This window comes from Sorghum bicolor, chromosome 6, assembly GCF_000003195.3.
Source record: "Sorghum bicolor cultivar BTx623 chromosome 6, Sorghum_bicolor_NCBIv3, whole genome shotgun sequence".
In the NCBI taxonomy this organism is placed as follows: Eukaryota; Viridiplantae; Streptophyta; class Magnoliopsida; order Poales; family Poaceae; genus Sorghum; species Sorghum bicolor.
Genome location: NC_012875.2, coordinates 47,535,510 through 47,563,144, shown reverse-complemented (window position 1 = coordinate 47,563,144; position 27,635 = coordinate 47,535,510). Strand labels below are relative to the sequence as shown.

The 27,635-nt window shown below is 44.8% G+C and overlaps 1 protein-coding gene across 7 annotated transcripts; it reads right to left on the bottom strand.

The window, feature by feature from the left end:
- LOC8073427 (WEB family protein At5g55860) lies at positions 47-24,326 on the bottom strand. 7 transcript variants are annotated; one of them, XM_021462858.1, is made up of 20 exons: positions 24,020-24,321; positions 23,716-23,793; positions 22,964-23,026; positions 21,880-21,948; positions 21,088-21,181; positions 20,903-21,011; positions 20,782-20,820; positions 16,229-16,312; positions 16,051-16,112; positions 15,485-15,587; positions 14,878-15,027; positions 14,071-14,139; positions 13,927-13,983; positions 13,601-13,861; positions 11,308-11,382; positions 10,812-10,913; positions 10,281-10,351; positions 9,645-9,851; positions 3,035-3,128; positions 47-860 (listed from the first exon to the last, which is right to left on the bottom strand). In XM_021462858.1, the coding sequence occupies exons 1-20, from the start codon at positions 24,240-24,242 to the stop codon at positions 570-572; spliced, it is 2,301 nt and encodes a 766-aa protein (XP_021318533.1). In that variant the 5' UTR covers positions 24,243-24,321; the 3' UTR covers positions 47-569. The 7 variants fall into 7 exon arrangements, with proteins under 7 accessions (XP_021318533.1, XP_021318535.1, XP_021318534.1 ...); XM_021462860.1 differs by having other exon boundaries at positions 21,886-21,948; positions 24,020-24,318; XM_021462859.1 differs by having other exon boundaries at positions 9,645-9,848; positions 24,020-24,316.

Genomic DNA, 27,635 nt, shown 5'->3' with positions numbered 1-27,635 from the left:
TACATGTATCCCTATGAACACCCTCGATAAACTAAGACAACAAATCTCAAGAAAATAAAATTGTCATAGGGGTCTCCAACAGAAATCACTGGAAGATGTCGTTAAATTCTAAAATAAATCTGGAAAAAATACAATCACCCGTGCCTGTTTGAGGCTAAACAATATGCAAATTCCACAAGAAACCAACCCACTGAATTAAGCCCAATTCACAATCTACCTATGTAATATCAAATGATGATGACATCCTCTAAAAAACTATTGATATATGTATACCGAAGACTTCAGATGCATATCAAACATCCATCTATCTTTGATCTTTGCTTGTAAACTGAATTTTGCACACAGGGTTCTTAAGTCTTTAACCCTTTACTGTACCAACACAGGACACAGCAATATCAGCGAACCCTAAATTACAGAACACATTTGGCTTTTTCTCTACATCCGAAATAATCTACTAGTGCACTTTTAGCAATCAGTTTTAAGTATATACACCCAAAAATTAATTTAAGGATTAAATTGCATGCTTCTAAACAAACAAGGAGAGCCAGACTCGTTCTTACATGGAGGCCTTATTTCTTCACCAGAAAGCTCTCCTTGAGAATCTCAGCAGCCAATATTAGTAGCTCCACCATCTCCATGCCTGCAGAAGAGAGTGGATCTACTTTCCAGGACTTTGATTTGGGTGAATCAGACGGATCACACAGAGCTTCATATGTAATTGCATCTGATGAATCCCCGGACCAGCTTACTGGAAGAACCACATTAAGAGCTGTCTTCATAAGGTTTGCTTCAGTTATAAGACTGTTGAGCGCTTCGAACGTACTCTCCAAAGAATCAGCTGACTTGATATCATCATAAGCCTGATAAATTTGTTACTACGAAAGTTAGTTATGTAACACAAATTACTTAATAAGCTAGCAATGCAACCCAAAACAATCGTGCCAATGGCTGCCTAAGTGCCATACCATCCAAAAGTTAATAAAATTAATGTTTGAAATAAAATATGGATTGAGGTTGCCACTCGATAATTGTATGGGACGGTGTGATGCTACCCAAGTGCTTAAAGCATTTTACAATAGATCAAAGTTTTTGTACTGCCTTCAGAAGTATTGAGTTGCATGTACCAACCAGTTCAACCCAAAAGCTTAAGCTGATGGGGGAGAGGTGGGCAATTCACTTATATTCCAACACTCCCCCTCACGTGGAGGCTCCCTCAGGCCTCAGATGTGGAATAGGAGCGAGCAACAATTATATTTTATTTAATTGCGCTAACCAGGATTCGAACTCGAGACCTCTGGCTTTGATACCCTATTGAGTTGCATGCACCAACCAATTCAACCCAAAAGCTCAAGCTGATGGGGAGAGGTGGGCAATTCACTTATATTCCAACAAGAAGAATATTTAGTGTCAACTAAGATTACACCCCTAACAGTATGGCAACACACATCAGACGAGTGTAGCTCGTGTATCCATTCTCTTTTATAAGGCGCACACACATACGAAGATTCAAACTTCAGAATCTTTGACCAATAACTTGACTAACAATTTTCAATTGTTATAACATAAACTTGATATGATTAGATTTGTAATTAAATCTACTATCTAATTATCATAAGTTTATAAGTATAAATAATATAAAATAAAATAAATACATGGTCAAAGTGCAATTTGGGAGACCGTGTCATATCAAGTTGTGCCTTATAAAAGAGAATGGAGGTAGTAATTGCTAATATATTGGGCACATCATCTGCAGCTAACTTGCACCTCCATATTGCAACTATCTCAATAATCTATATATATTTGGTGCGTGCGTGTCATTAACTAGGAAATCAAACTTAAATGGCTTAGAAAGAATGTTGAATTTCCATGAATGCATTATCCCTGAAGCGCATCAGTTTACTTCTGGGGAAAAATAATCACAGTAACCCATTGAGAGCGCTAGACCAATGTACCCTTCAGTTTATCTCTGCATACATTAGTACACTAGGCCAACGTACCCTTCAGTTTGACAGGAACACATGTGGCTGTCTCCTAGATACTGTCAATGACAGATGGTGGAGCAGCTTTGGTAACACACCAACAGCAGTTGCAGTGGTTCAGTCCGTAAGACAAGATCCACTTCCTTTGCCAGCCAGTGTGCACACTATGACAAATATTGCTCAGCATGAAGCTTGGGCACAATGACTTCAAAAGTGAGCAAATAGTCTCTGTAGAGGAACAAGTGGGCTCTAAGCAAGTTAAGTTAAGAGGGTGTTTGGTTTGAGAAACCACCCCATCTTATATGAGGTGGGGTCATTATTCATCCCATAAATTTTGGTGGAATAATTCCATCCTCATTCTTATACTAATTGTTAGCTTGTGAGAGATGAGATGGTGGATTGAGATCAGCCCATTCTATTCCATAAACCAAACACAGAAGTGAGGAGTGAATTTTGGAGTCACATTCCTCAAACCAAACACATCCTAAGTTGAGCTGACAGTAAAATAGTGTTGGCCGGCATAGGGGAGGCAGAAAGGCACTAGGCACAATGAGATATCTCTTCTAAGATTTGGGAGTAAGGACCTCGTCTCTTCTTTTGGTACTTGAAAGTAGAACAGACACTTTGGGGAACTTTACAACCTACCAACTGGATTTGAGTATTTGACAGCAAACTACTAAACTGTATGGTGACCCCAAGTTTCACTAGTGGAGGATAAAGTGCAAAAAAGGGTGGTGCTGAGGGTGTGTAGGTGGGTGGAGTGACTAAGTGATATATCTTAAAAATCGCCTAGCATGCGGAACAATCAGTTCAGATTGTTCTCATCTAAATGCAATTTCTCATTTCCAGTCAACACCTCTTAAGTCTTAACAGACCACAGTTAATGGAAGGATAGAATAATACCACTCCAACACCACACTCACCCTTCTAAAAATCAGAAGCAGATAGGCCCATTGTACAGTGATGTAGCAAATATTATGCATCATTCATGCATTGCTTTCGAAAAAATTTCATCCCATTATAACAAGCTGCATCTGTCAGTTCAAATAGCATACCTTCAAAAGCACAATATGCAGTCTACGCACTGAAGAAGTGAGACGCTCAACAGTACCAACACCTTCAAGAAGCATAGCATTTTCAACTCTTAACCTGCAATGCAGTAGCATGAAACAGAAAAATTAATGTGGAAATGCATGTGCCTGAAAAGAGAAGTTTGAGCTACTAGTTTAATATGGCATCACATCTTAATAGTCAGGAAAACGCCAAAAAGAGTTATTTTGCCAATGTTTATTCCACCAAGTTTACACATCTACATGTTCCAATCATTGTATTTTTAACAGCAATAATTTCAGTCAGATGCTTTTAACATGGAGAAAAGGCAACAGGAAAATAAAGCTAAACACCTTTAGTAGACACTGGGATCAATAATGAATTGATTCCTCAAAGTTTCAAGAGCAACCAGCAATCCCCCCTTTTCCAAACAGGTATTTAGGGTAAAAAAGAAGTCTAGAATCCTTGTCTAAATACTGTTGGCACAGCAACCCTGCACCGAGGTGAGCAGCACCTGCTCTCCTCCCCTCTCCCTCTCCCCTGCTCCAAGGTAGAAGAAGAGCCCTGAGCTCTCACAGCACACACACAGCACACACACAGTTTCAGACTTGAACTGAAACTGGAACTGAATGAGTGGCAATTGAACTTACTACAGGTTCCATTGCATTGGACTGGTTTATATACACCATTACATGTACCTTCTAAGGTACAGCTCTACCAACTACATACACCTAGGGTACAAGGCTGAAATCAGCCAACAACTACTCTAGTACCAGCCATACTGCTGGTGTACTTCTACTAGTACAAGTATGGCCTATTGCCTTATACTCTACAGGGCTAGAGACTTGACCAGCCATGAGATGATCTGATCCACTACCATGTCTCTGTCCTGGACAGAAAGAAGAGAGAAAGGGGGCAGCAGATTATGTCTTACAATCTTCCCCTAATCTTTGCTGCCCTCATTTGACTTCCACCATGCCAATCATCTTCCTCAGTTCCTGAAACCGAAGCTTCCCGAGTGACTTGGTGAGGATGTCAGCGAGTTGTCGACCAGTTTCGACGAACTCGATGACCAGCTGCCCTCCATCGACGCAATCACGAAGAAAGTGAAACTTCACATCAATGTGTTTGCTTCGGTCGTGGAGAACTGGGTTCTTTGCCAATGCTATGGCCGGCTGGTTGTCCATCTTCAGTGCCGGTGCCTGAGCTTTACTTCCTGTGAGCTCACTCAGCAACCGCCGGAGCCACACCACCTGGCATGCTGCCGTCGCTGCCGCGACATACTCCGCTTCACAAGTGGACAGAGCCACCATTTTCTGCTTCAGTGACTGCCAGGCAACCGGCGCAGTCCCGAGGAACACAAGCACTCCAGAGGTGCTCCTCCGTCCATCCACGTCCCCGGCCATGTCCACATCACTGTAAGCCACCAGCTCTGCTTCCCCTGTCCTGGGTGGTGCCTCGCTGAAGACAGACAGCCGAAGCCCGCCGTGCTTGGGGAAGATGAGCCCCATCTCCGCTGACCCCTGGACGTAACGCAGCAAGCGCTTCACTGCCGCCCAGTGATCTTCCCGCGGATCCTCCATGAAGCGACTCACATATCACTCTGGGCGTTCGGGTTACCCGATCCGATCGGGTCGGGTAATTCAGGTTTTGAAAAGTTCGGGTAATATAAACTGGAACCCGAACTCAGTCCCAAAAACCCATTACCCGCAGCCGCGGGTACCCGCAATTTCGGGTTCGGGTTCGGGTAATCCCATTCTACCCGAACTCTGTAGAATGTAAGCAACCCCTTAAACATCATATAATTTGGCATAGAATTATAAATACATAACTATATAGAATTATAAAATGGCCAAGTGCAAACGACACTTGGTGGCAAAGAAAACAAGATAAATAACAGCAGCGCTGCAGCAGAGTGAAACACATGTTCTGATGTTCATATGATATGCGGGTTCGGGTTTTCGGGTACCGGAACCCTAAACCCGAATTACCCACAAAAATTGCGGGTTTTGAGATTCACTGCCCGAACTGGAATCGGGTATTGCGGGTTCGGGTTTTTCGGGTTCGGGTGTGGGTTTTTCGGGTTCGGGTAATGGGTAGCGGGTTTTATGCCCAGAGTGACTCACATAGCCGACGGCGAACGCAATGTCCGGCCGGGTATGCGTGAGCCACCTCAAACCACCGACGGTGCTCCGGTACAAGGTGGCATCCACCTTCTCCGCCGTGCTCTGTTTGGAGAGCTTCACGCGCTCCTCCATCGGTGTAGCCACTGGCTTGCAGCCTACCATGCCAGCCCTTTCCAGTAGCTTGAGCGCGTACGCCCGCTGACCAAGCTTGATGGAGTCCGCCCCCTGCCTCACCTCAATCCCGAGGTAGTAAGACAGCGATCCGAGATCACTCATCTTGAACTGGCTGGCCATCTCCTCCTTGAACCGAGCGATGTCGCTTGCCCGCGCGCCGGTGATGATCAAATCATCGACGTACACCCCGACGATGAGGTGCTCCTTCCCCCGTCGTCGGGTGTACAGAGCATGCTCGCTGGCGCATCGTGTGAATCCAAGCTCCGTCATGGTGGCGTCGAGCTTGGCATTCCAGGCGCGTGGAGCTTGACGCAGCCCATACAACGCCTTCCGAAGCCGCAGCACTTTCTGCTCCTGCCCCGCCTGCACGAATCCTGGCGGTTGCTTGACGAAGACCACCTCTGCCAAGTCGCCATTGAGGAAGGCAGACTTGACGTCGAGGTGGTGGACCTGCCAGTCCTTGGCTGCCGCGAGCGCAAGCAGGAGTCGCACCGACTCCATGCGCGCTACTGGTGCGAAGACCTCCTCGAAGTCAACTCCTTCCCGCTGCACGAATCCGCGGGCGACGAGCCGTGCCTTGTGCTTCACGATGGCGCCCCGCTCGTCGCGCTTGACCTTGTACACCCATTTGAGCCCGATCGGTCGGCATCCCGCCGGTGGATCGACAAGCTCCCAGGTGCGGTTGTCCTCAATGGACTTCATCTCCTCGAGCATCGCACGCCGCCATGCTCCATCGCGCTCCGCAGCTGCAAACGTGCCCGGCTCCTCTGCGCTCATCAAGAGCAAAGTGTGGGCGCCGTCGTCGAGCAGCCGATCGGCCAGTCCTGGCACGGCTGCCTCCCCGACCACGTTGTCCACCCGCCGGAACCGCACCTCCTCCCCTTCATGGAAAGCATCCACGAAGTCTGAGACGTTGGAGGGTGGCGAGGCGTACTCCACGGTGGCCGCAGCTGGTGTCCGCTGCTCGGGTGAGCCAGGGAACTCTTCCCAGGCCGGCCCGGGCGTATCCAGGTGCCCAGTCCTGCCTGGACTGGGTGGCTCCTCTGCTGCAACAGGTGACTCGACACCTCTCCCGGCTGCAGGCTCTGGTGACTGCTCAGCCGCTGCGCCATGGCCCTGAATCACCAGGTGTTCGACGTCGAAGGAGTCGTTGATGCCACCGCCTTCTGAAGCTTCCCCCAAAACGGTCTCCTCCTCCTCCCACCTCCAGGCAGCCGCTTCATCGAAGACGACATCTCGGGACACCATCACCTTCCCGCCAGCCGGATCGTAGAGCCTGTAGGCCTTGGACCCATCCTCGTAGCCAAGGAACACTGCCTTGGTGCTCCTATCTTCCAGCTTGTGAAGCCCTGGCTTGGTGGTGCGCACATGGCCAATGCAGCCGAATGTGCGCATGAACGAGACATTAGGCTTGCGCCCATGCCATGCCTCGAACGGAGTCTGTCCTTTCAGCGCCTTGGTGGGAGCCCGGTTGAGGATGAAGACAGCCGTGCTCACTGCCTCGCCCCAGAATGCTCCCGGCATCTTCTTCGCCTTCATCATCGATCGCGCCATCCCAACGATGGTCTGGTTCCGGCGTTCCACCACGCCGTTCTGCTGAGGGGAATAGGGCGCAGTGAGATGGCGCCCCACCCCCTCCTCGGCGCAGTAGGCGGCGAACTCTATCGCCGTGAACTCGCCGCCGCGGTCTGTCCTCAGCACCTTCAGCTTCTTCCCGGACTCCACCTCCACCCGCGCCTTAAAGCGCCTGATGGAGTCCGCTGCCTCGGCCTTGCTCGTTAGAAGCTGCAGCCACATGTAGCGGCTGCAATCGTCTACGAGCAGGAGGAAGTACCTCCGCCCGCCGTGGGTCGCCGGCTTGATTGGTCCGCAGAGGTCCCCATGGACTAGCTCGAGCAGCTCCTCTGCGCGACGCTTGGCTGCCTTGGGGAACGGCAGCCGCCTCTGCTTCCCTGCCAGGCAGCTGTCGCAGAGCTCGCCTGCGTGCCTAATCTCTGGTAGGCCGTCCACCATCTTCCCGAGCCGGCCCAGCGCATCGAAGTTGAGATGGCCGAACCGGCCATGCCATAACCATGGCTTCTCCGTGCATGCTGCTGCTAGGCACACTGGTTGCTCGATCTTCAAATCAAGGAGGTAAAGTCGGTTGCGTGATCGCTTTACCTTTGCCAGGAGCCGACCGTCCTGGTCCCTGATCCGGAGCACGCCGCCGCGGATGAGCACCTCCGCGCCGTGCTCGTCCAGCTGTCCCAAGCTGATGATGCTCGACCGGAGTTCGGGGATGTAGTAGACCTCCGAGAGCGCTCGGTGTTCCCCGTTCTTGCACCTGAACAGCACCGTCCCTCGTCCGCGAATCTCCACCCGAGAGCCGTCCCCGAACCGGACGCTCCCGGCATGCTTCTCGTCCAGCTCAGAGAAGGCGGCGCGGCAGCCTGTCATGTGATTGCTCGCGCCGGAATCCAGGTACCACCTCTGCTCGGACTCATCTCCGGCGACTCCAAGATGGACCTGCGCTCGCGGCTCATCAAAGCGATGGATAGCCAGTGGCGCAGGACTCTGCTCCGCCTCCAACACTTCTTCTCTGCCGCTCTGCTCCGCGCAGTACACCCCCATCAGGAGTGCGTGATCGCCGTCGCTGTCGTCCTGAGCTAGGTGCGCCTCATCCTTCTTCTCCTTGCGCTCCGGGCACTCCCGCGCCCAGTGCCCAACCTTGCCGCACTTGCGGTAGGCATTCGGGTCGGTGAACTTCTTCTTCCCCTTCTTCTTGTCTGCCGGCCCCTTGCTCTGCTGCTTGCCACCGCCGCGATCGCCGCCACCACGGCTGGAGCCTTCCCCGGACTGCCTCTTCTCCTTCATGCGTGCTGACCACTCCTCCTCGGTCAGCAGGAGCTTGGGCTTCTCCTTCTCCGGCGCCGGCGTGGTGCGGCTCTCTGCTACCCGCAGCCGCCCGGCCACGTCCTCCAGAGACAGCGTGGAGATGTCCAGCATGGTCTCGATGGACATGGCGAGCTGCGAGTATCTTGCCGGCACGGTGCACAGCAGCTTGGTGACGAGGTCCTCGTCGTCCACCTTCTTGCCGTAGGTGGCCAGTTGCGTGGCCAAGGACTGGAGGCGAAGGGTGAAATCCTCCACCGATTCCCCGGGCTTGAACTTGATGTCGTTCAACTCCCTGCGCAGCTGCTGAATCCTCGCCCTCTTGGCTCGATCCGAGCCAATGCGCAGGGACTCCAGCATCTCCCACGCCTGCTTCGCAGTGTCCTTCGCGCCCAGCGCCTCATGGTACTCCGCCGGCGTTGAGGCCATGAGCGCCTCCATGACTCCCACCTGGGCGTCCTCGGTGCGGTCATCCTCCTCAATCGCCCGCCACCACTTGCGCGCGCGAAGCTTCCACTTCATCTGCGTCGCCCACTCACCGTAGTTGGTGCGGGTGAGCATGGGCCAGGAGCCACTGCCACCGAACTCCTTCACCACGCGCACCTCAACTTGTGGCGCCGGTTGGAGCTGTCGCTCACCACCTTCCCCGCCACCATTCCGGCCCGCACTCTCCGCCATTGCTGGTCAGGGGACCTAGCTACGGCTTGTACGGCTCCGATACCAATTGTTGGCACAGCAACCCTGCACCGAGGTGAGCAGCACCTGCTCTCCTCCCCTCTCCCTCTCCCCTGCTCCAAGGTAGAAGAAGAGCCCTGAGCTCTCACAGCACACACACAGCACACACACAGTTTCAGACTTGAACTGAAACTGGAACTGAATGAGTGGCAATTGAACTTACTACAGGTTCCATTGCATTGGACTGGTTTATATACACCATTACATGTACCTTCTAAGGTACAGCTCTACCAACTACATACACCTAGGGTACAAGGCTGAAATCAGCCAACAACTACTCTAGTACCAGCCATACTGCTGGTGTACTTCTACTAGTACAAGTATGGCCTATTGCCTTATACTCTACAGGGCTAGAGACTTGACCAGCCATGAGATGATCTGATCCACTACCATGTCTCTGTCCTGGACAGAAAGAAGAGAGAAAGGGGGCAGCAGATTATGTCTTACAAATACGAAGCAACATCTCTAGATGCAATCATTTTTTAACTTTGACTAACACAATGCCAGCTGTCTGAATTCTTTATCAGATCTTGCAAAACATATTACAAAAAAAAAAGAGATCTGTGATGGTGTCTAAATAAGCGACAGTTCTGGGTGACTTAGTATTGTCACCAATGTAGCATTTTGAAATCATTATTAGTGAATGATAGACCAAAAACAAAATGTAGGGAACAATGAGCAAGTAGAACAATATATCTCTGTCACAAACCTTGCAACATCCACTGAATGCTCTTTGCAAACTGTATGATCATTTCCATCAGAGCTCCCATGTCCAATAGTACTACTTTCTTTTCTCATCCAGTGTCTTAAAGATGTCCTCTTCAGCATAGTCTTCAGCATCCCTTGTTGGTCATGCTGCCCAGGAATGACTTTAGATGAATCACCAGTATCATGACCTTCCTTCACAGCAGAGCTGCTGAGCAGAAAAGATAATAAAGTCACAATAATAACATGTGTATTTTGGCCCCCCACAAAACATATGCAAATATTTGCATGTCTGATGCAAACAATTGGAGGTGTTATGCCTGTATAAGACACCAAGTTGGACACCGGAATGGTCCTTACATGCTCAATCATCAAACTCAAAAGGAACTAAGTCTACAGATCAACCAAATTTAATTCAATATGATTAAGGTTTATTACATTTCTGTTTAGTATGTGACTTTCTATGAGGCCCTTCACAAAACCAAGCTTTGTTATAGTGATAATGCTCTGACCAATGTTACAAAAATCTATCCCTTTTTTTTAAATTTTTTTAAAACCTATTCCTTTTTTCCCTTAAAAATATTACTCCATTAACAACAAAATTGGTTTCTCATGATTACTTACTGAAGAAAATACTTACCCCTGCAATAGCAAATATTGTTCTTTCAGTTTTGCTAATTCCATCAGGATCTTCACCTTTTCATCTTTAACCTATACAAAAAAGATGAAGCTAGTCAAGCGACACACCCATCCAACACTACAAGAGTGCTGATGTGCAACAGAAACTCACACCTAAAAATAGATGATATACAAGGAGTAGGAAACAACTAATTACTGTCAATCAAGGAAGATACTACTAGCAAACCACCAGTGTTAGCAGTGTAGATAGTCAAGTTCACAATATATTGACAGATTTCCCAAGAAAAATCCAAGTTCAAAACTAATTCTAGTCATTTAGTGCATACTTTTGAAAAGAATCATATGGTTCAGTTTTCCTTTTCCAACAGCTAGGAGCAAAATGCACAAAATAGTAATGGTATAAAGTATCAACTTCATGACAACGCCAAATGAGACTGCACCATACTTGCACTATTTAGAACACTCGTCATATCATTCAAATATGTAGTTGTGATTGAAAAGTAATGACAAGTAGAAAGTGTAGAGGTAATACTTGAGATAAGTTCTTCTGGAGTTCCTCAATAACAATCAGGTCTCTCTGTTTTTCTAATAGGTATCTTTCTTGTTCCTGTGAGAAGAGCATAAGTGCTTCCATCTGTAACGGACACCACTGTATTGTGTGATTATTCAATTCCAGCGAAAAAATTCATAATGTATTTTTAACATAAATATGATGTTCGCTATCATCTCACAAATTTTGAAATTAAAACTCAACTTGTACGTGTAGAAACAAAAATGACAAATCTTGTTAAGGAGTAAACTAGACCAATTGAAATAGTTGGGGGGAGTAAATCGAACCAAACGTTAGTTCATGGGGTTATATGAACACTGGCTAAACTTCAAGGTAGTAATTTGAACTTTTTCCGCCCCAAAAAAGAAATGTCACTCTAACTTTTGAACAAAATTGGGAAAAAGAAACTTAAGTAGGGCTATCAGAAATTGATTCATGAGGATCAAAAACAAAAAGAATCACTGGAGTGAAGTGGTACCTTCTCCTGTAAGGCTTGTGCAAGTGCTTTAGATTCATCAAACGACACGGAGTTAAGATCAGCAGGAGAATCACTCTGCACCACATGCAACCACAATAAGCTGTGATTATCTATCAGATGAAGTGTTTCTTCAGAAAGAAAAAAGGTAAATAAATTTGTGAGGTACATATCAGAACCCTGATCCCTGAATAGGAAAAGCAATTCCATTTTCAATTCAGCACTCGAAACACTACTGAATTATTCCTCGGCAAAGAGCTAAGAAGTTCAAATCTTCATCCACTATCACTTTCTTCATTCATGTGTCCGTCATGTTAAGTGAGCTTATAACATGCTTACAAAAATGCACAACATGTGCCTTTGTGTCAAGGTTACAAAACACGCTAGGCACTGACCCCCCCCCCCCCCCCCCCCCCCCCCGCCTAGAGCTTAGGTGTGGCTAGGCAAGCCTAGGCGTTTATATCAGTCTGTACTATGTATATGTAACGTAATTGACTAACTCTGAATTAAACACCAACATGTGTGTGTAATTGTTGTTGCTACAGTACCAAAGAGGAGGTTATGAGAAGAGAAATAACAAATAAAAGTATATCTTCTAGGGAGCAGAATGTAAGGAATCAGTAAAGGGAATCATAATAAGTTTCCAGGAATTCTTAGAAAAGGGGCCAAATCACAAAATTGCCCTCCCTCAATGCTGCCTTGCAGGGCTCGGCGTTCGGTCTTAAACCGAAAATTCAGTTCAGGTAAATTGGTTTTTAGAAAATTCAGTCTTTACATATTTGAAACCGAGCTTGTGCCCAAGAAACCGATAATCAACAGCTCAGTCACCCGAATAATCGGTCTCGGTCATCGGTTTCAACCGAGCCTGACCGAACAACAGCACAAAACTGCTGATCAGCAACTCCTCTGGTCTCCGCCGCTCTTCCTTCTCAGCCTCAAGATCTTTGTGTTGCTCCAGACGCCTCCACTGACATGGCCTGCAGTACTGCTGGTGCCCCTCTCGAGGCACCGTCGTCAACTCGTCATCGTTGTCAAGGGCGGGCGCTAGCGTAGTGGACTAGTGGGTGCTAAGCGGCAGTCATTGGTGGCTAGCATCGTCAGGGCTAGGAAATCCTTGCGCGTATCAGCAGGCAGGCGGCGTTCGCGACCCGGGCGTGCGGCGGCAGGCTGTTCAGGTACAAGGCTTAGGATTTTTTTAGAATAGTACTAGGGTTAGGAAGCGTGCATTAGTAGATAAGGCCTGGAGTGGTTGAGCATGAGCTTCATGGATCAACATGGGCCAATGGTGTCTCGGTTATTTGGCTACGCGATCCTACTGACCGAAGCACCAAAATAAAAATCGGTGTCCTGCGAACAGGAACCAAAGTAGGGACCGAGGACCCAAATTTCGGTCTTTCGGGTTCGGTCTCGGTTTTTTTGCCCACCCTGACTGCCTTGTGTGCTCCCGAGATCACCACGAGCGGCGGCGCTCTCTAGGCGCTGACCCTTTGCCTAGAGCCTAGGCGTTTACATCAGTCTGTACTGTAATTGACTAACTATGAATTATTAAACACCAACATGTGTGTGTAATTGTTGTTGCTACAGTACCAAAGAGGAGGTTATGAGGAGAAATAACAAATAGAAGTATCTGTAATAGTGTCTTTTGAGAAAATAGAACTTCTAAGGAGCAGAATGTAAGGGTAAAGGGAAATCATAATAAGGAAGTTTCAGAAAAGTAAGGGGCTGCAGGCCAGTCACAACACTCTCCCCACACCACCACGAGCCACAGCGCAGTCACACATGCTCCCCACGCCGCCACGACCCTAAGACCTTCCCCTGCTGCAGTTCTGCTCCCTTCCCCTCCCCTTCAAACAGATGTGCATCAACGATGCAGGACCAAAGGTGGACGAGCGAGGACAAGAGGAGACGACACCCACTGCTAAAGTGGTGTTCAATGTCAACACAGTTTTCAGTTAATTTGATTTGACTAGAAAGCTTGCCCTAAAAGAAAATGCCATCACTTGTCAGTTTCTTACAGAGCTAGCATCTTATGATGCTAAGACATGCTATTTCCAATATTTGCTCCAGTTTATGCTAAGTTCTAGCGGTTGTGAATGTCAACACATTTGAAGTGTCACATTCAGATTTCTAACTTAGTGACCTAAAGGCTGAAGTTCAGGAGTAAGAGCATTCAATTATGTTTTATGGAGTAATTTGTCAATATCCTCAAAGCATATGTTTCTGTAGCCAGTAAACATAGGAAGAAGCTCAGCATTAATGTAGAGGGAAAAGAAGTTTGCTGTCAACATGTGCAAACCTTAGGACATGTGCTAGGACTGATATCTGTAGTAACATGCACATCTTTACAACTGCTGTCACAACATTGAATCTCATTGGCAGGATGTTCATTAACTTCAGTGTTGATGCAAATTTCAGTTAGCTTATCCTGAATCCCTGCAACAACTTTGATCAACTGCGATGATTCTTCTTCCAATATTTTCATAATTTCAGCCTTTTGATATGTGTAGAACTTTTGAAGTTCTGACAATCCATTTCTTAGAAATCCATCATACAGTGCCTGCACTCCAAAGTATACAAATTAAAGAGGTCATGAGAGAACAATATAATACCTCAGAACTGTACCTGTCTTTTCTCTAATATGCGTGCATTTCTTTGCAAATGCTGTTCAATCTCAAGGCCCTACACAACCAAAAGCAGTAGTTTTCAACAAACCAAAAAGATTTGTTATACCCAAACTTCACCTTAGCATTTGCAAGCTTATCTTACCATCCTTAAGTTGCTTTGCAGCTTTGATATTTTAGCTTTAAGTGACTCTTTCTCCGCTTCTAAAGATGCCTACAAAAAATGTAAATTGTAAACACATTGAAGGGAAAATCTCTAATGCAAAAAATCAGTAGCAAGATGCCATTATTCAAAGCACTTTGGTTTAGGTCCAGATCAACTGGAAAAATTTTCAATAAACAGTAACTCATGGACACTTCAAATGCACCATTATTAAAGCAGTTCTTGAGAACCAATTAGGGTCTGCATGTCATGTTGTATTACTCAAGTGCATGGTACAATTAGGTCAAATTGGGCATGACAGTCACAATTAAGTATAGCTGAATAGGACAAATGAGGAAATTAGAACTAAATTTATGAGTTCCATCCATAACACAGATGTTTTGTAAATTGTATCCATGTATGAAGCAGTATGTTGCATGAGAAACTGCGAATCAAACCATAACTGCATAAGTCCTGAAACAGATGCCAGCAAAGTTTCATCATTTCCTATCTTATCTTCCGCATTCCTTTAGTTCCCAGAAAAAAACTGAGCAACAAGCCAACAATGCATAAAGATGTTCAGGGGCAGAAGGAGGGAGGGGAAGCACTCCCTTATGATAGATGAATTCCTCTTATGCACATGAAATTCAATGAAAAATGTTGATTTTACCTTCTAATAATTTATCTTTTACATTTGTTCCCTGTATCTATAATTTTCTGGCTCTGCCCCAGATGATGTTAATGAAAGAAACTAAATAACACAATTAAATATGAATTATTCTTTATAGCAGATAAGGGCTTAAGGTTTACAATGTACTTCAAAGTTGAGGTTCCGCCATCAGAGCAAAAACTCCAATTGTCAGCACAATCATCTAGAAGGATTGAACACTTCTCTTCAAAAGTAACGCTTGAAGAACATTCAGAGTCTCTGCAACGAAGGTCATAGAATTTTAGAATAACCTGAAAGAGAATCAAATATCAGCTTCTGACTAGAAAGAGGTCGAAAATAGGTACAAGTCAGAATATTATTGCAACAGGCTGTAAGGAATATAACAGACAATAAACAACTATGTACATGAAATACATAGGTAAAGGACATTCTTATTTATTTTAAAAAAAGACATTCTTATATACTTGAGAGTTCATTAAGATCACTGTTGCATAGACATATATTAGAGTAGTCCTAGGTCGAACCCGTTCACAACCTAGAGTGCTAGGAAGAAGAAAAGAAAGAACTATTTGAATCCTAGGTTCAACCAAGACGTGTCAAACACATGCACTGTGGATACAGAAATGTAGCAGTTTTCATAAAGATACCAAATTATCAATACTAGTGTTTTGGCGTCCTGGGGTGCGGGCATCCTCCTATTACGCAAATTCCAACTTTTCATAATGACAATCAACAAAAGTTACTTACTTTCAAGGACAATTCTGTATGCGCCTTCAGTTCTGTCAGTTCCCTCTGCAAGTCATCATTTAAGTGTTTCTGTTCATCAATTGCTAATTGATATTCTCTCATCCTGCCAATCAGTAAGCATCATGATATTTCGTGCCCTTATCTAAAAGAACCATAAGTGGCAAGTACAAGATAAACAAGAATGGAATTTAAAAACATCATGTATTCATGTTACAACTCCATCATCATTTTCTGAATGTTAAATGCTCATAAAATAGACAGAAAATAAAACATCATGTTTTGGTTTAAAAAAAATATCAAAACACCACATTATGTGCTCTTTTCAATAGAATTTCGGTGGTTTGTGCGTACCAACAATTAAGACCATAAAATCAAGATAAATGTACTCATATATAGCCACTAAAACCTCACTGGTACATTCATCCACCAGAGAACTAATTGAAATAAAAGATCGAAACACTGTATAAGTTCACTAATACAGTATGTAAGGTCCTTTGGTCCATGTCACAGTTACAGAAACAAATCACATATATATAAGTAATAAGTATAACAGTTATGCAACATACCTTTCCTCAAAATCAGCAAACTTTCTTGACACTGCTTCCTCCCGCTCTTTTGCTTTCTCACACTAGAAAATTAAACAGAATAATATGTGATTCCCAAATTCCAGCAAAAAAACAAACTCACGCTCGCAGCATTTGTATTTAAGTACAGAATTAACTTATTAAGTAAACTAAAAAGAACCTCCATTAATGAACTGTCCCGTTCAGCAAAAGCTTGAGCAACACTGCTCTGGAAAAATCTTACTTGCTTTTCTAGATCCTTGTTCTGCATTGTTATTACAGGAAAGGCCATATCAATAACAAAAGACAAAAGACATGCCTCAAAGGTTTCCTTCACAAAATAAGACCAAGCACGAGTGAGCATGACTACACTGCTGAAATTTGAAATTTGATTTCAATCTCCAATCAGTAGGATTTGGACAAGGACAAGCATTTCATTTATGTTCTTCGTATTTCCCCATTACCTTCTGCTCTAACAAATATCTCCCCTACTCAAATTCTTTATCTAACAGTATTTACTCTTAGTGAGTAGTGACTGCATTAGGCGCCACCGATATTCAAAACCTTCCCATGTATGCCCTATTTTACCAATGACAATTACCCTCTTCTATCAAAACATTTTGCAATATTTTTGAACCCTAGATGTTTGGAGAAATTATTTTCTCAAGCTAATACCTGCCCATCATTATATTAAGGAGTAAAGGAATGCAAGTACGCAACAAAATAATGTGCCAACCCAGCAGAAACCATTTTAACCAAAAGAAGGAAATAAAAGAACCAACAGGTCCAAAACACAAGAACATGCACAGAACCTAGGACATAAAATAATGACAAACAGCAGGCGTGCTATGCTAGTAGCCATGCAAAGCCCTTAGCGCTCACCATGATCTGGAGAGCTTCATTGACTTGTTATACAACACCAGATCCAAATGAAGTTCTAAGGACCTGTTTGGCATGAGTCCAGATCTGGAATACACATCTAAGCCTTGTAAAACGGGGCTGGGGCTGTTAAAAAAACTCGGAGCTCGTGAGCTATTCGAACGCAGCTCATCAATAGCTCAATCTGAACTCAGCTCTGTTAAAAAACGTGCTGAGCTCGACCCTGCCATCAAACTCACAGCTCCAACGAGCAGAGCACGAGCTATTCAACAAGGATCATTAACATTCCATCCTGCATTCCCAGTTTTGAAATAGCAGTGTGTGAGCCCAGTACACCCACACGGCCATACCCTCACACAAATACCTTTCTCCAATCTTTATCCTCAGGCCTTAGTGCCCTTCCATTCTTTTCCAAATCTTCTCCTCCCGTCTCATGGCATCCCCTGCTGTCATGCTGATGCCTTGCTACTGGCTCACTGTCGGCACAAAGCACACTCTGCTGTGAAGGAGAATATAATTGGTGGAATATTGGATATAGTGCATTGGGCCTCATGGGCTGATTATATAGAGTACATAGGACTAACACCTTATGTGGGTACACAATATAGTACTATTCTTATTTACTCTAACATCCCCCCGCAGTCACAGTGGGAGCGCTACATACGGTAAGACTGGAGAAGAAGCTGATAAGTAACATCCCCCCGCAGTCATAACAATCGATGTGCGGCGTATGCTATGGCTGGAGAAGAAGCCGATGAGTCCTCATGCAAGGCGGTAGCCCTTTGTGCCGATGTCGAGGTAGCCAAGCGTAAGGGCGTAGTAGCCGTGGTCGAAGAAGTTGTGCTGAAGATGGCCGAGGTCGACGTAGTTGTGGTTGGGTTGCATGTTGATGGAGTTGCAGGCACACAAGGGGCGCCATGGTAATAACGAAGACACGTCGAGGTAGTCATCGTGGGAGGGGGCGATGCCGAAGTAGATGCAATCAGGACCGTCGTAGAAGAAAGGCGACGACGCAATCGAGGCAGACGGGGTAGGAACCGGAGGGTTGATGCCGAAGTCGATGCAGTCAAGCCGCCTGAGCACCGAGGCGCAACTGGATTTGCTAGATCCAGCAACGCGTCGGGGACGAAAGCACGCGTCGGTGTTGCCAATACCAAGCGTACAAGGGAGAGGGCCCCAATCATGTGGTGGTGCTAGATGAAGAAGCAATGCGGGAGAAGACGGTTTGCGAGCAGGTCTCAGCGACGACGTGAGTAGTGGCAGCCCGATGACGAAGACCCAATCAGCAGGACGAAGACCTTGTGCAGACGGATGGCGTGGCAGGGATTGCGCAGCACAGTCGTCGATGCACAGATGACGACGATGGAGTTGCAACGGCGAAGTGTACACACGCGATGTTGTGGCCCGATGAGGCGACACAACAGCAACCCTGTTGCTCGGAGAAGATGCACATAGTACTCGGAGACGGTGTCGATGAAGTCGATGCCGATGTCGGAGTCGAATGCGCGAGGTTGACGGGCGGTGGGCGATTGAATCCGGATTAGTGATCGGGCAAACCGAAAAGATACAACAGCAGGAGATCCGGTGTACCCAACAAAACGACACGACGACGGCGGTGCGTCCCGATCGGGTGGCGCAAGGCGCACGGTGGGTCACGAACACGTGGGGTCGAAGGCGCTAACGCGGATCAACGAGGTGGAGGGACAGATCCGCTCGACAACAGCGACACGCCAGATCTAGCTGCCTCCATGGCAACGCAGGTCGATGCATGTGGCCAGCCCTGGCCACCACCATAGCGGCACGAGACGGGTGATATCTATCTGCCTCCATGCGATGAAGATCAGGTGTTGATGGCGACAGCCGGCGGCGAGCCCGGGGACGAGGCGGTAGCGGCAGCCTGGCGATGACATAGGGGAGATCTCGATCTGCTGTGCGACGACGACGATGGCAGCCGGATCAATAGGATACGGCGCCTAAACAGGGGCGCTGCCCCCGGCAAAGATCGACCTCTCCCCGGGGGCGCGCAGTGCGGAAGCGGTGGTCGCTAGGGTTAGGATCTAAACCTAGGCAAATGATACCATGAAGGAGAATATAATTGGTGGAATATTGGATATAGTGCATTGGGCCTCATAGGCTGATTATATAGGGTACATAGGACTAACACCTTATGTGGGTACTGGTACTATTCTTATTTACTCTAACATGCTGCTTCCCGTGTCTCCATAGGACCATACTCAACAAGGCCAGAAAAGGAGAACAGAGCAATATGTGTACATTTGTATGTGCAGGTGGAGCTGCACTAGTGTGTACTTCTTTTCTTGTGCATTTGTAGGCTTCAATTTTCAGCATTTGTTTATTTTTCCAATACAGCAGCTTTTGAGTATTTTGTGTATTCCTTCAGCAGAGGATGTCACCGTTGTGCTTAGCCAAGCCAAACGCAAGCCTTTTTGAGATTCATTTGATCCAAGCTTGAGCTTGACTGCGAGCTCAAAGGAAATCCTAGGCTCGCTCAAGCTTGGCTTGTTGACAACCCTAAACAGGGCAACTCTATGTTCTTTTGGTGCAGACTGATCCATGGATCGCTACCATCCTCTGTAAATTCATCGAGTGTCCAGAACATCGCTACAAAAGTGGATGTGGAACCACCCCCAGCAAACCAAAACAGCCCGTCTCCACACCCCCGTCCTCCCTCACCAACCTCAGCAACCCCAGCAAGGTCAGTATCGAGTCCCTGCCACGATCAGCGCTACAATACCGCCACCCAGGGAGATCTCCTTTGCCGTGGGCTGTGGCCACTTGGAGAACAATGCCACCCTGCTCCCGCCCTCCTGACTGGCGCTCCACTCGACCACTCCCACACGTACCATCGCCTTGAGCTCTGCCACCCTGAGCAACGCAGCCCCAGCCCCAGCCCCCACCCACCTCACTGACCGAGCTCCACTCTTTGATGCATCGTCGCCCAAGCACCACCCCCGCCAACCTCACCAGCACCAACTCTGATGAGGACACATGCTTCGAGGCCGAGCTGCTCGAGCCTTGAGGAGAGAGTTGAAGTTGCTGCTGTTTGGTAGAGCTCCAGATCCACTCCTAAATAGTCTAAAGGGACAATTTTGCCCCTTTGGTTCACTAATCCTTATTTCTTAATAGCTCACATGGTTGCACTTCACTCCCTTCAAAAGCTGCACAGGGTTACATAAAACCCTCAGCATTGGCCGCTCCAAGGCAGTCTTCACCACCAAACACTACCTCTCCCTATGATTCAAACACATTCTGGATTCACCTACCTGCAATCATGGTAGTAAGGTTGTTCTCGACGTCACTGGAAATCTGAGATGTACGTGTGAAAGAGGCCCGAACATCTCTAACTCAATATATACTATTGGTGGGCTTCATTCCCTGAAATCAAACACTTCTAGAATCCATCACACTGGCTGCACCTTTAAGGCCTTGCAACCCCAGGCAGGTTCAAAGCATAAGCATATCCTATCCACTAGTAGTCCAGAGTCATTACAGTTGCATTTTTTACATTGAATACATCTAATACAGAGTACCACTTGTTACTTCTGCTTCTTGCCTCATCAGCGATGAAGAAATTGAGTTTGTGCTCAGCAAGCAATGTCCAGTAAGGAGTACTCAAGATCAAGATGGAAAATGGCACTCTGTTGGGATGACATACTCACTAAACCAAATTTCATCTAATAACCACATGTTCATGCCTATTACTCTTTGCCTATATATAAAGATAGAGGATATGAACAAAATCAGCACACATCCCTTAGCAATGTCCGTTACTGCTAAAAGCTAGTACAGTTCATTAAATAAAATAGCCACATATTTTAAGTCAAAGTAAGAAACCTTTGATAGCGCAGCACCATGTAGCTCAGCAAGTTGGCTCTGAAATTTAAGTAAATGAAAGAATGAGAAAACAGAAACTAAAGCTGCTATAAATAGCAGTAGGGAGAAAGAAGTAGCACACCTTAATTCGATAAGCTTCAGCAAGCTCCTCTTGCAAATTTTGATTCTCTCTTAAGCAACCACCTAACTTTTTCTGGAGGTTCTCAATATCCTGTTCCAAAGCTGCTGTCCTGAATAGTTACAACAAAAATATTGCTTTGTTTGCACAGTGAATAAAATGAAAAATTAAATTAGATATGGAACCACCTCTGAGTAAGCATTCGAGTTGCAACAGAAACATAACCAGGGCCAGCTTGTTGCATACATAATTGCTCAATATCTTTTCTGAGTGCATCACGCTCTGCAAGCAAAAGTATCTATCATCACACCCTGTGCCACAAGAATATATATACATAATATACGATGATAAAATCATTAAACAAAAAAGCTCTTCAACAACTATTGTCTCCAGAAATAAATGTAAGTCAATCCAGGAAAAATGAGAGAACACACTATCCAAAAGATCAACAGTTTTCTCAAAATTTCATACTTATACGTATTGGAATTTGGAAACAGATATAATGGAATGAACCAAGGACTTGGGCAGCTCTTTCAGGCTTTTTCAGAAATTGCATCATACGGCATGCATGACCAAGTAACTCTTAAATTTCTCAGTAATAAAAATAAGTTAAGCAATTAATCTCAGTGTGTGCTCCTAAGACCTCATTCTAGGAGTACTTAGATATGTCAGAGGGCATAATTTCTTGTTTTATAGAAGCAAAGGAATTCCAGTTGACTATCTGCATTTTTTTCATATTTAATAGGTTGCTATACTACGTCTTCCTATATATTAAATGAGGCAGCTGAATCAAACTGCAACAACAAAAAAACAGTATTGAAACTAATCTACAGGATGAAGAGTTGATCTACAGAGAACTGCATTAATAAACATCGCAAAAAAAAAGTAGTATGATATATGATGGCATTGATTAGAGAAATAAGTACAGATGACAATCTTGTGTTGTGTAGCACGGTGCACAGATGTGATGTGAGTCTTACTCTTACCTCGCTGGAGATCTTCAACTCGACGAGTTAACACTTCAACAAGATCTACTTTTTCATCCATCTCTACAGAACAGAGAAAAGGGAGGCAATTTTTCTTCAATGACATAAAGCATTTTGATATCATAATTGAAAAACTTAATAGCAAATTTATGAGAAATATAAGCATGTTGAGGTCATTACACAATTATTTGATTCAACAATCAAACTAGCCCCACAAAGCACAAACATACTAGACTAGCAAGGGCACTTAGATTTATAGCATATCCTGAGAAGGTATGGTAGAAAAAAATATTTGGTTCTTGTGAAGAAAATGGCTTCTGAGGGCATGATCCCATGACGAGAAATGGTACTAGAACCAATGACTAGGAGAGAGGAGCTTCAGAGTTCAGACATTATTCTAATTCTAACAGGGAAAAGGCCAGAGAATGCAGATGAAAAATAAAACAGAAATGACTAGCTTCCCCAAGAACAACTTCAAAGAGCAATCATAATGACCAAGACTCAGAAGTAAGAACCTTAGGTTTAAGAAAAAGGAGTCATAGAACATGTTCTATCCTACTCCCTCCATTCCAAATTATAGTTCACTTTAGCTTTATCTTAAGTCAAACTTCTCTAAAGTTTTCAGAAAAAAATATATTAACATCTACAAGTTCAAATAAACACTCCATCGAAACAGATTCCATAGAAAATTTAATGAAACTAATTTGATGCTCTAAATGTCGGTGCATTGTCTATGAACTTGGTCAAAGCTGAAGAAGTTTGAGTTAGGACAAAGCCAAAGCGAACTATAATTTCGTTAAAAAAAAGTGAACTATATTTGGAACACAGGAAGTATTAAATTAAAGCATCATAAGGTATGTTCGAGAAAAAACCATTGTAAGGTATTATAGCAGTTCAAGTCATCATCTAGACAAAAGTCTGTTGAAAATATAAGTAAACCTGCACTTTAAACAACTTCATATTTCCTGCAGTCAAGAAATTACCCTTTGCAACTTGAACAAGACATATTCTAATTGATGAAGTATTTCAGAGAAAAGGATGGTCAAAATCAGTAATCTGAAGTGGAATTTGGGATTACCATATTGTAGCCCTTCAACCCGTCGTAACAATACTTCCAAAGAATTCTGTTTTTCATCCTTTTCTGTTTAGAATCATAAAGATAATTTAATTACATGGGTCTCATTGTAGAAAGTATAACACAATCGAATAAATGTACTCAAAAAAGAAACGAAATCACATGTCATTGCCCAAAAAACTTCAATATAATTTTTTTTTGTCTGGAAGATGGATCAGATATGTCAGGTTAAGTGATGCAAGAGGCAACTAACAGTTGGACAGTAGGGATCATTGGAAATTAAAGAAAATTTGCTAGTTCAATTCGTTCAACAACTTTTGTTCCCTGACAAAGGAAACAGCGGAAGCATAATTTAAGGCAGGGATCTAACGAAGTACCTCATAGTGATATTTGACAGGGAATATATTTGCTGTAATCCTTCTATAATGTATTTAAATTGTGGGAGGGAGGAATTGAGTCTAAACCACAAATGTTAACACTCATTCAAGAATCAAATTTATAAACAGTTGCATGCAAGAGTCATGCCGGATAAGATCTTAATATCCTGACATGGATTTTGGTAAGCCTCAATATTTTCATCATTTATTTTGTAGTCCAACTCCAACTTGTGCTTTCGGTTCTCGCATACAAACAGAGCTCCCCAACCAAGCAACAAACACACAATAAATGTCCTCAACCTACATGCAGCATGGCGGCACACAAAGTCCTCAATAATTTTGATATTTATCATGATACCACCGAAGGCTGGAGATTACCGCGCTGGAGCTCCTCGACGCGACGAAGCAGTTCGGAGGAATCTGCAGCTTCGTCCATTTCAGAACCCACCCGAGGCACTGCATGCAGGGCCAGACCAGTAAAGGACACGGGCGGTGTATGTTATCCAGGGTTCCAAAAAGCGGACGGGTAGCGCTTGGCTAGGGGGCATAAGCGCTCCCCTTGGTGGAGCAGCGGCTGCTGCCTCCCGCTGCCCGCCGGCCGCGCGCGGCACGCGGCACAGCCGCAGGGGCCGGGCGCCGTCGACGGTCCAGCGGAGGCGGGAGGGGAGAGGGAGGTACGTACGCAGGGTCGCCGGCCGGTGTGCGGAGGACGGAAGCGAGGGCGCGAGGCGACTGGCGAGAGGCGGGAGGAGGAGCTGCTGACGCCGCCGCCGAGCCTGGGACTGCCCCGCCGGCCGCCGTCGCTGAGGCCTGAGCGCTGCCTCCGCCGCGTGCCCGCGTTCGTGCCGACTAGGGACGGATATTGGGCTAGGGCCACTAGGGCCACGTGTAAATTCCTGGCCCATTCAACGTGACACTAGACGTTGGAACAAACTCAACCGGCCCAGGCATCGAGTCCACAACTCCACCAACGCGGCTGCAATTCCCCCACTCGCGTACCATGTCTCATACCGCGCCTATCTATCTCGCCTCATACCGCGCCTCTTCTCCGCTGCCGCTCGTCAAACAAGCACAAGCAGAGGCCTCGTTTACTTCTAATTTTTTTTTACAAAATAAGAACAGTAGCACTTTCATTTGTATTTAATTAATACTATCCAATTATAGACTAACTAGACTTAAAAGATTTGTCTTGTAAATTACAAGTAAATTATGTAATTAATTATTTTTTTATTTATATTTAATGTTCCATCCATGTGCCGCAAAATTCGATGTGATGTATTTGAAAATACTTCGTTTGTATTTGAAAATATTTTAGGAACTAAAAAGACCCAGGCAGCAGTCGTTCGCCAACAACTCCGGCTATCGCTAGAGTTTGCCGTCGTTGGCCAAGGATGCAGGAGCGTGTGCATGGCTAGTGCACAACCGTAGGAGCGCGAGCACGGGCTACTCATCGTGCGGTCTAACTTCTGAGATGTAAATTCTAAGTTCTCGTAACGTATTTTTATATTTCCCTTCTCTCCCAATTTAAAACTTACATGAATGACTATTAATTAATTTGTAGAGCTGCACAATTTAAAGGATATAAGATATGAAATCTCTTTTTCCTCTCTTGCTCCTACGCCAACACGTCATTAGTTAAGTATTTTTCTTATTAATTTTATGTTTCCACCCATTTTATTATGGATTGAAGCATGAAATAGAGAGATATCATCTAAATGTGTGTAACTTATGCATTTATGAGCTAGTTTTATTATCTATCAATATTAGATCATGTGTGAGCGATATTTTGACCCAAGTGTGGTAGTATACATGCTTTCATAGTGGAGCTAGGTGTGAAAACTAACGAGCTCTGCCACAGGTGCCGAGCGCGAGTGGGGGAGGGAGTAGAAGATGGAGCGTCGGCGCTCTTAAGAAGATATCTAGTTATTGGTGGTGGTAACTTACCAATGCAAAACAGATATAATACAAACTTCAAGGTAAGACATGTAAGCTAACTATTGATGGTGATAGCTTTAGCAATGCAAAACAGATATCTAGTGGCATTATATTTGAACTAACTTTGCATATACATATAACCTAGTGACATTGTGAGGAAGCAAGTGAAAATGCTTTGAAAATATTTTTTAAAAGCTAGCTCCATAACTAGGATAAAGTTGTTCATATTGGAACACATTAGGAGAGTTAGGCCTTGTTTACTTCCCAGAAAATTTTGCAAAATTTTTCATATTCCCCGTCACATCGAATCTTTAGACGTATGCATGAAGTATTAAGTATAGACGAAAATAAAAACTAATTATATAGTTTGGTCGAAATTGACGAGATAAATCTTTTGAACCTAGTTACTCTATGATTGGATAATATTTATCAAATACAAACGAAAGTGCTACAGTGTCCATTTTCCAAAATTTTTTGGAACTAAACAAGGCCTTAGCACAAATTTGAAAAATAAATTGAGACGGGTGCATGGTGCAGGAGTTCCTAGACGGCCGGAAATGATCGGTGCCCCTGGGTGCAAGCACCAGGACAAGCAAATGTGTAGAGACAATTTAAAATAGCCTAGGGTTTAACACACACCGGGATTTGTCGGGTGGTAGGGACCAGAACAAGCACTATCGTATTGGCTTGGTTTTTAAATGGGATATTCAAGGTATATTATGTCATAATTTTACCATGTGATTTTTGAGAAGGTATCGCATACATACTATTCCTCCTAAATTATTCATTAAGGACTTTTGGTGGGGTTATGCCAATTATGATCATAAAAATATTAATTTCGCTGACATCCATAAATTAATCAACTATGGCACCACTAGCAAACTAATAACAATCCCTTGCCTACATATCTACTATGCAAGCTTCAATTGACTGGCATATACTATAGCATACATAACAACCATATGACGAACACAATCATTGTTGTATATAATTGGTCAAGTTTGTCACGCAATGTAGTAGACGATGGATTCTCTGTTGGAGTCAAACCTCTAGATGAGGCAATGCTCATCGTAAGATTTGTAGGTTAGGTTCTCAGTGGTCCACAACAGAGTGAGGGAGGTGATTGTGCTACCGCACCATGTTCCTCTAAGATCTTTTTGGTGCACAAGAAAGGTGTTAGGGCCAAATTGTAGGGTTGAGACCGCGGACTAGAGAGGGGATGAATGATCCTTTCTTAAAACTAATGACATTGGCTAACCGAAACTAATGTGGAAGTAAAACTAAGGTATAGCCAAGATTACACCCCTCTATTTAAGTTCTCTAGCACCTTATAAAAGATCCTAAACAAACATATAAGGTGCCAGTCTAGCAAGAGCTCACCTAACCAATTCTAGGAGCAAGGTCACACAAATATATGCCACTAGTACTTTGCACACTGGAGGAGCTCCTACACAACTAGTAAGCAACAACATAAATCTCCTAAGCTCACTTGTAAAGCTCAATAACAAGACTACCAATGCTAAATTAGAGAGCACAAATTACTTAGCTACACAGAATAAGCAAAGTGACTAACAAGGTTACTCAAACCAAATTAGCCACACAAAGGGAGCTACTTCTAGCTACACAAACAAGAAGGCAACTAGCAAGCTACTAAAGCTAACTAGTCACAAGAGCAACTACACAAACACAATGTATAGAAATATAATTACAAGCTTGTATATTGGAAATGCAAACCACTGAAAGAGATGACGAATACAATGTTGATACGGTGATTTTTCTCCTGAGGCTCGCGAGGTTACCACCAAGCTACGTCCCCATTTGTGTTGAGCGCTCACCCAGTGGTTCGTCAGCTAATTAGCATCACCACCAAACCCACACGCCGGCCACTGCAAGAACCTACCTCACAAGTGAGGGTAGCTCATTGACATGCTCTACTAGAGTTGCTCTTCACGGGTCTTGCAGGGTGAGCACAATATCCCTCACAAATCCTTCTCCGCAACATCGCATAATCTTCTTGCGTGCAGTTGGTCAACACAACAAGCATGGAGCCACACACTTCCTCTCTTTGGCTTAAAGTGCACGCAATGCTTGCCTATTCTCACCCTTCTCAAAGTGCATGTAATGAAAGAGAAGAGCGCACACAAGCTTCTCTCTCTCTTTCTCTCTTTGCAATGCAAATGTGCTCTCCTCCAATCACTTTAGCATAGTTTTATTCTCCATTATCACCACCTACCACCAAGTGTACACCATCATGTGCAAGTGTGTTAGCATTTCACAAACATTTCTAAAAGGATTAGTCACTCATCTTGCCACACCACTCGATCCTAGAAACGATGCAAAGTCAGCTCACTCGAGTCGCACTA

Bases quoted from the DNA above. Each gene is read 5' to 3' on its own strand.
- LOC8073427 (XM_021462858.1), bottom strand. From the start codon at position 24,242: ATGGGCCAGGAATTTACACGTGGCCCTAGTGGCCCTAGCCCAATATCC. The intron at 23,027-23,715 runs GTAATCTCCAGC...GATTCTAAACAG, and splicing joins CGTCGAGGAGCTCCAGCGCG to AAAAGGATGAAAAACAGAAT. The intron at 21,949-22,963 runs GTAATCCCAAAT...TCTGTTCTGTAG, and splicing joins GGTTGAAGGGCTACAATATG to AGATGGATGAAAAAGTAGAT.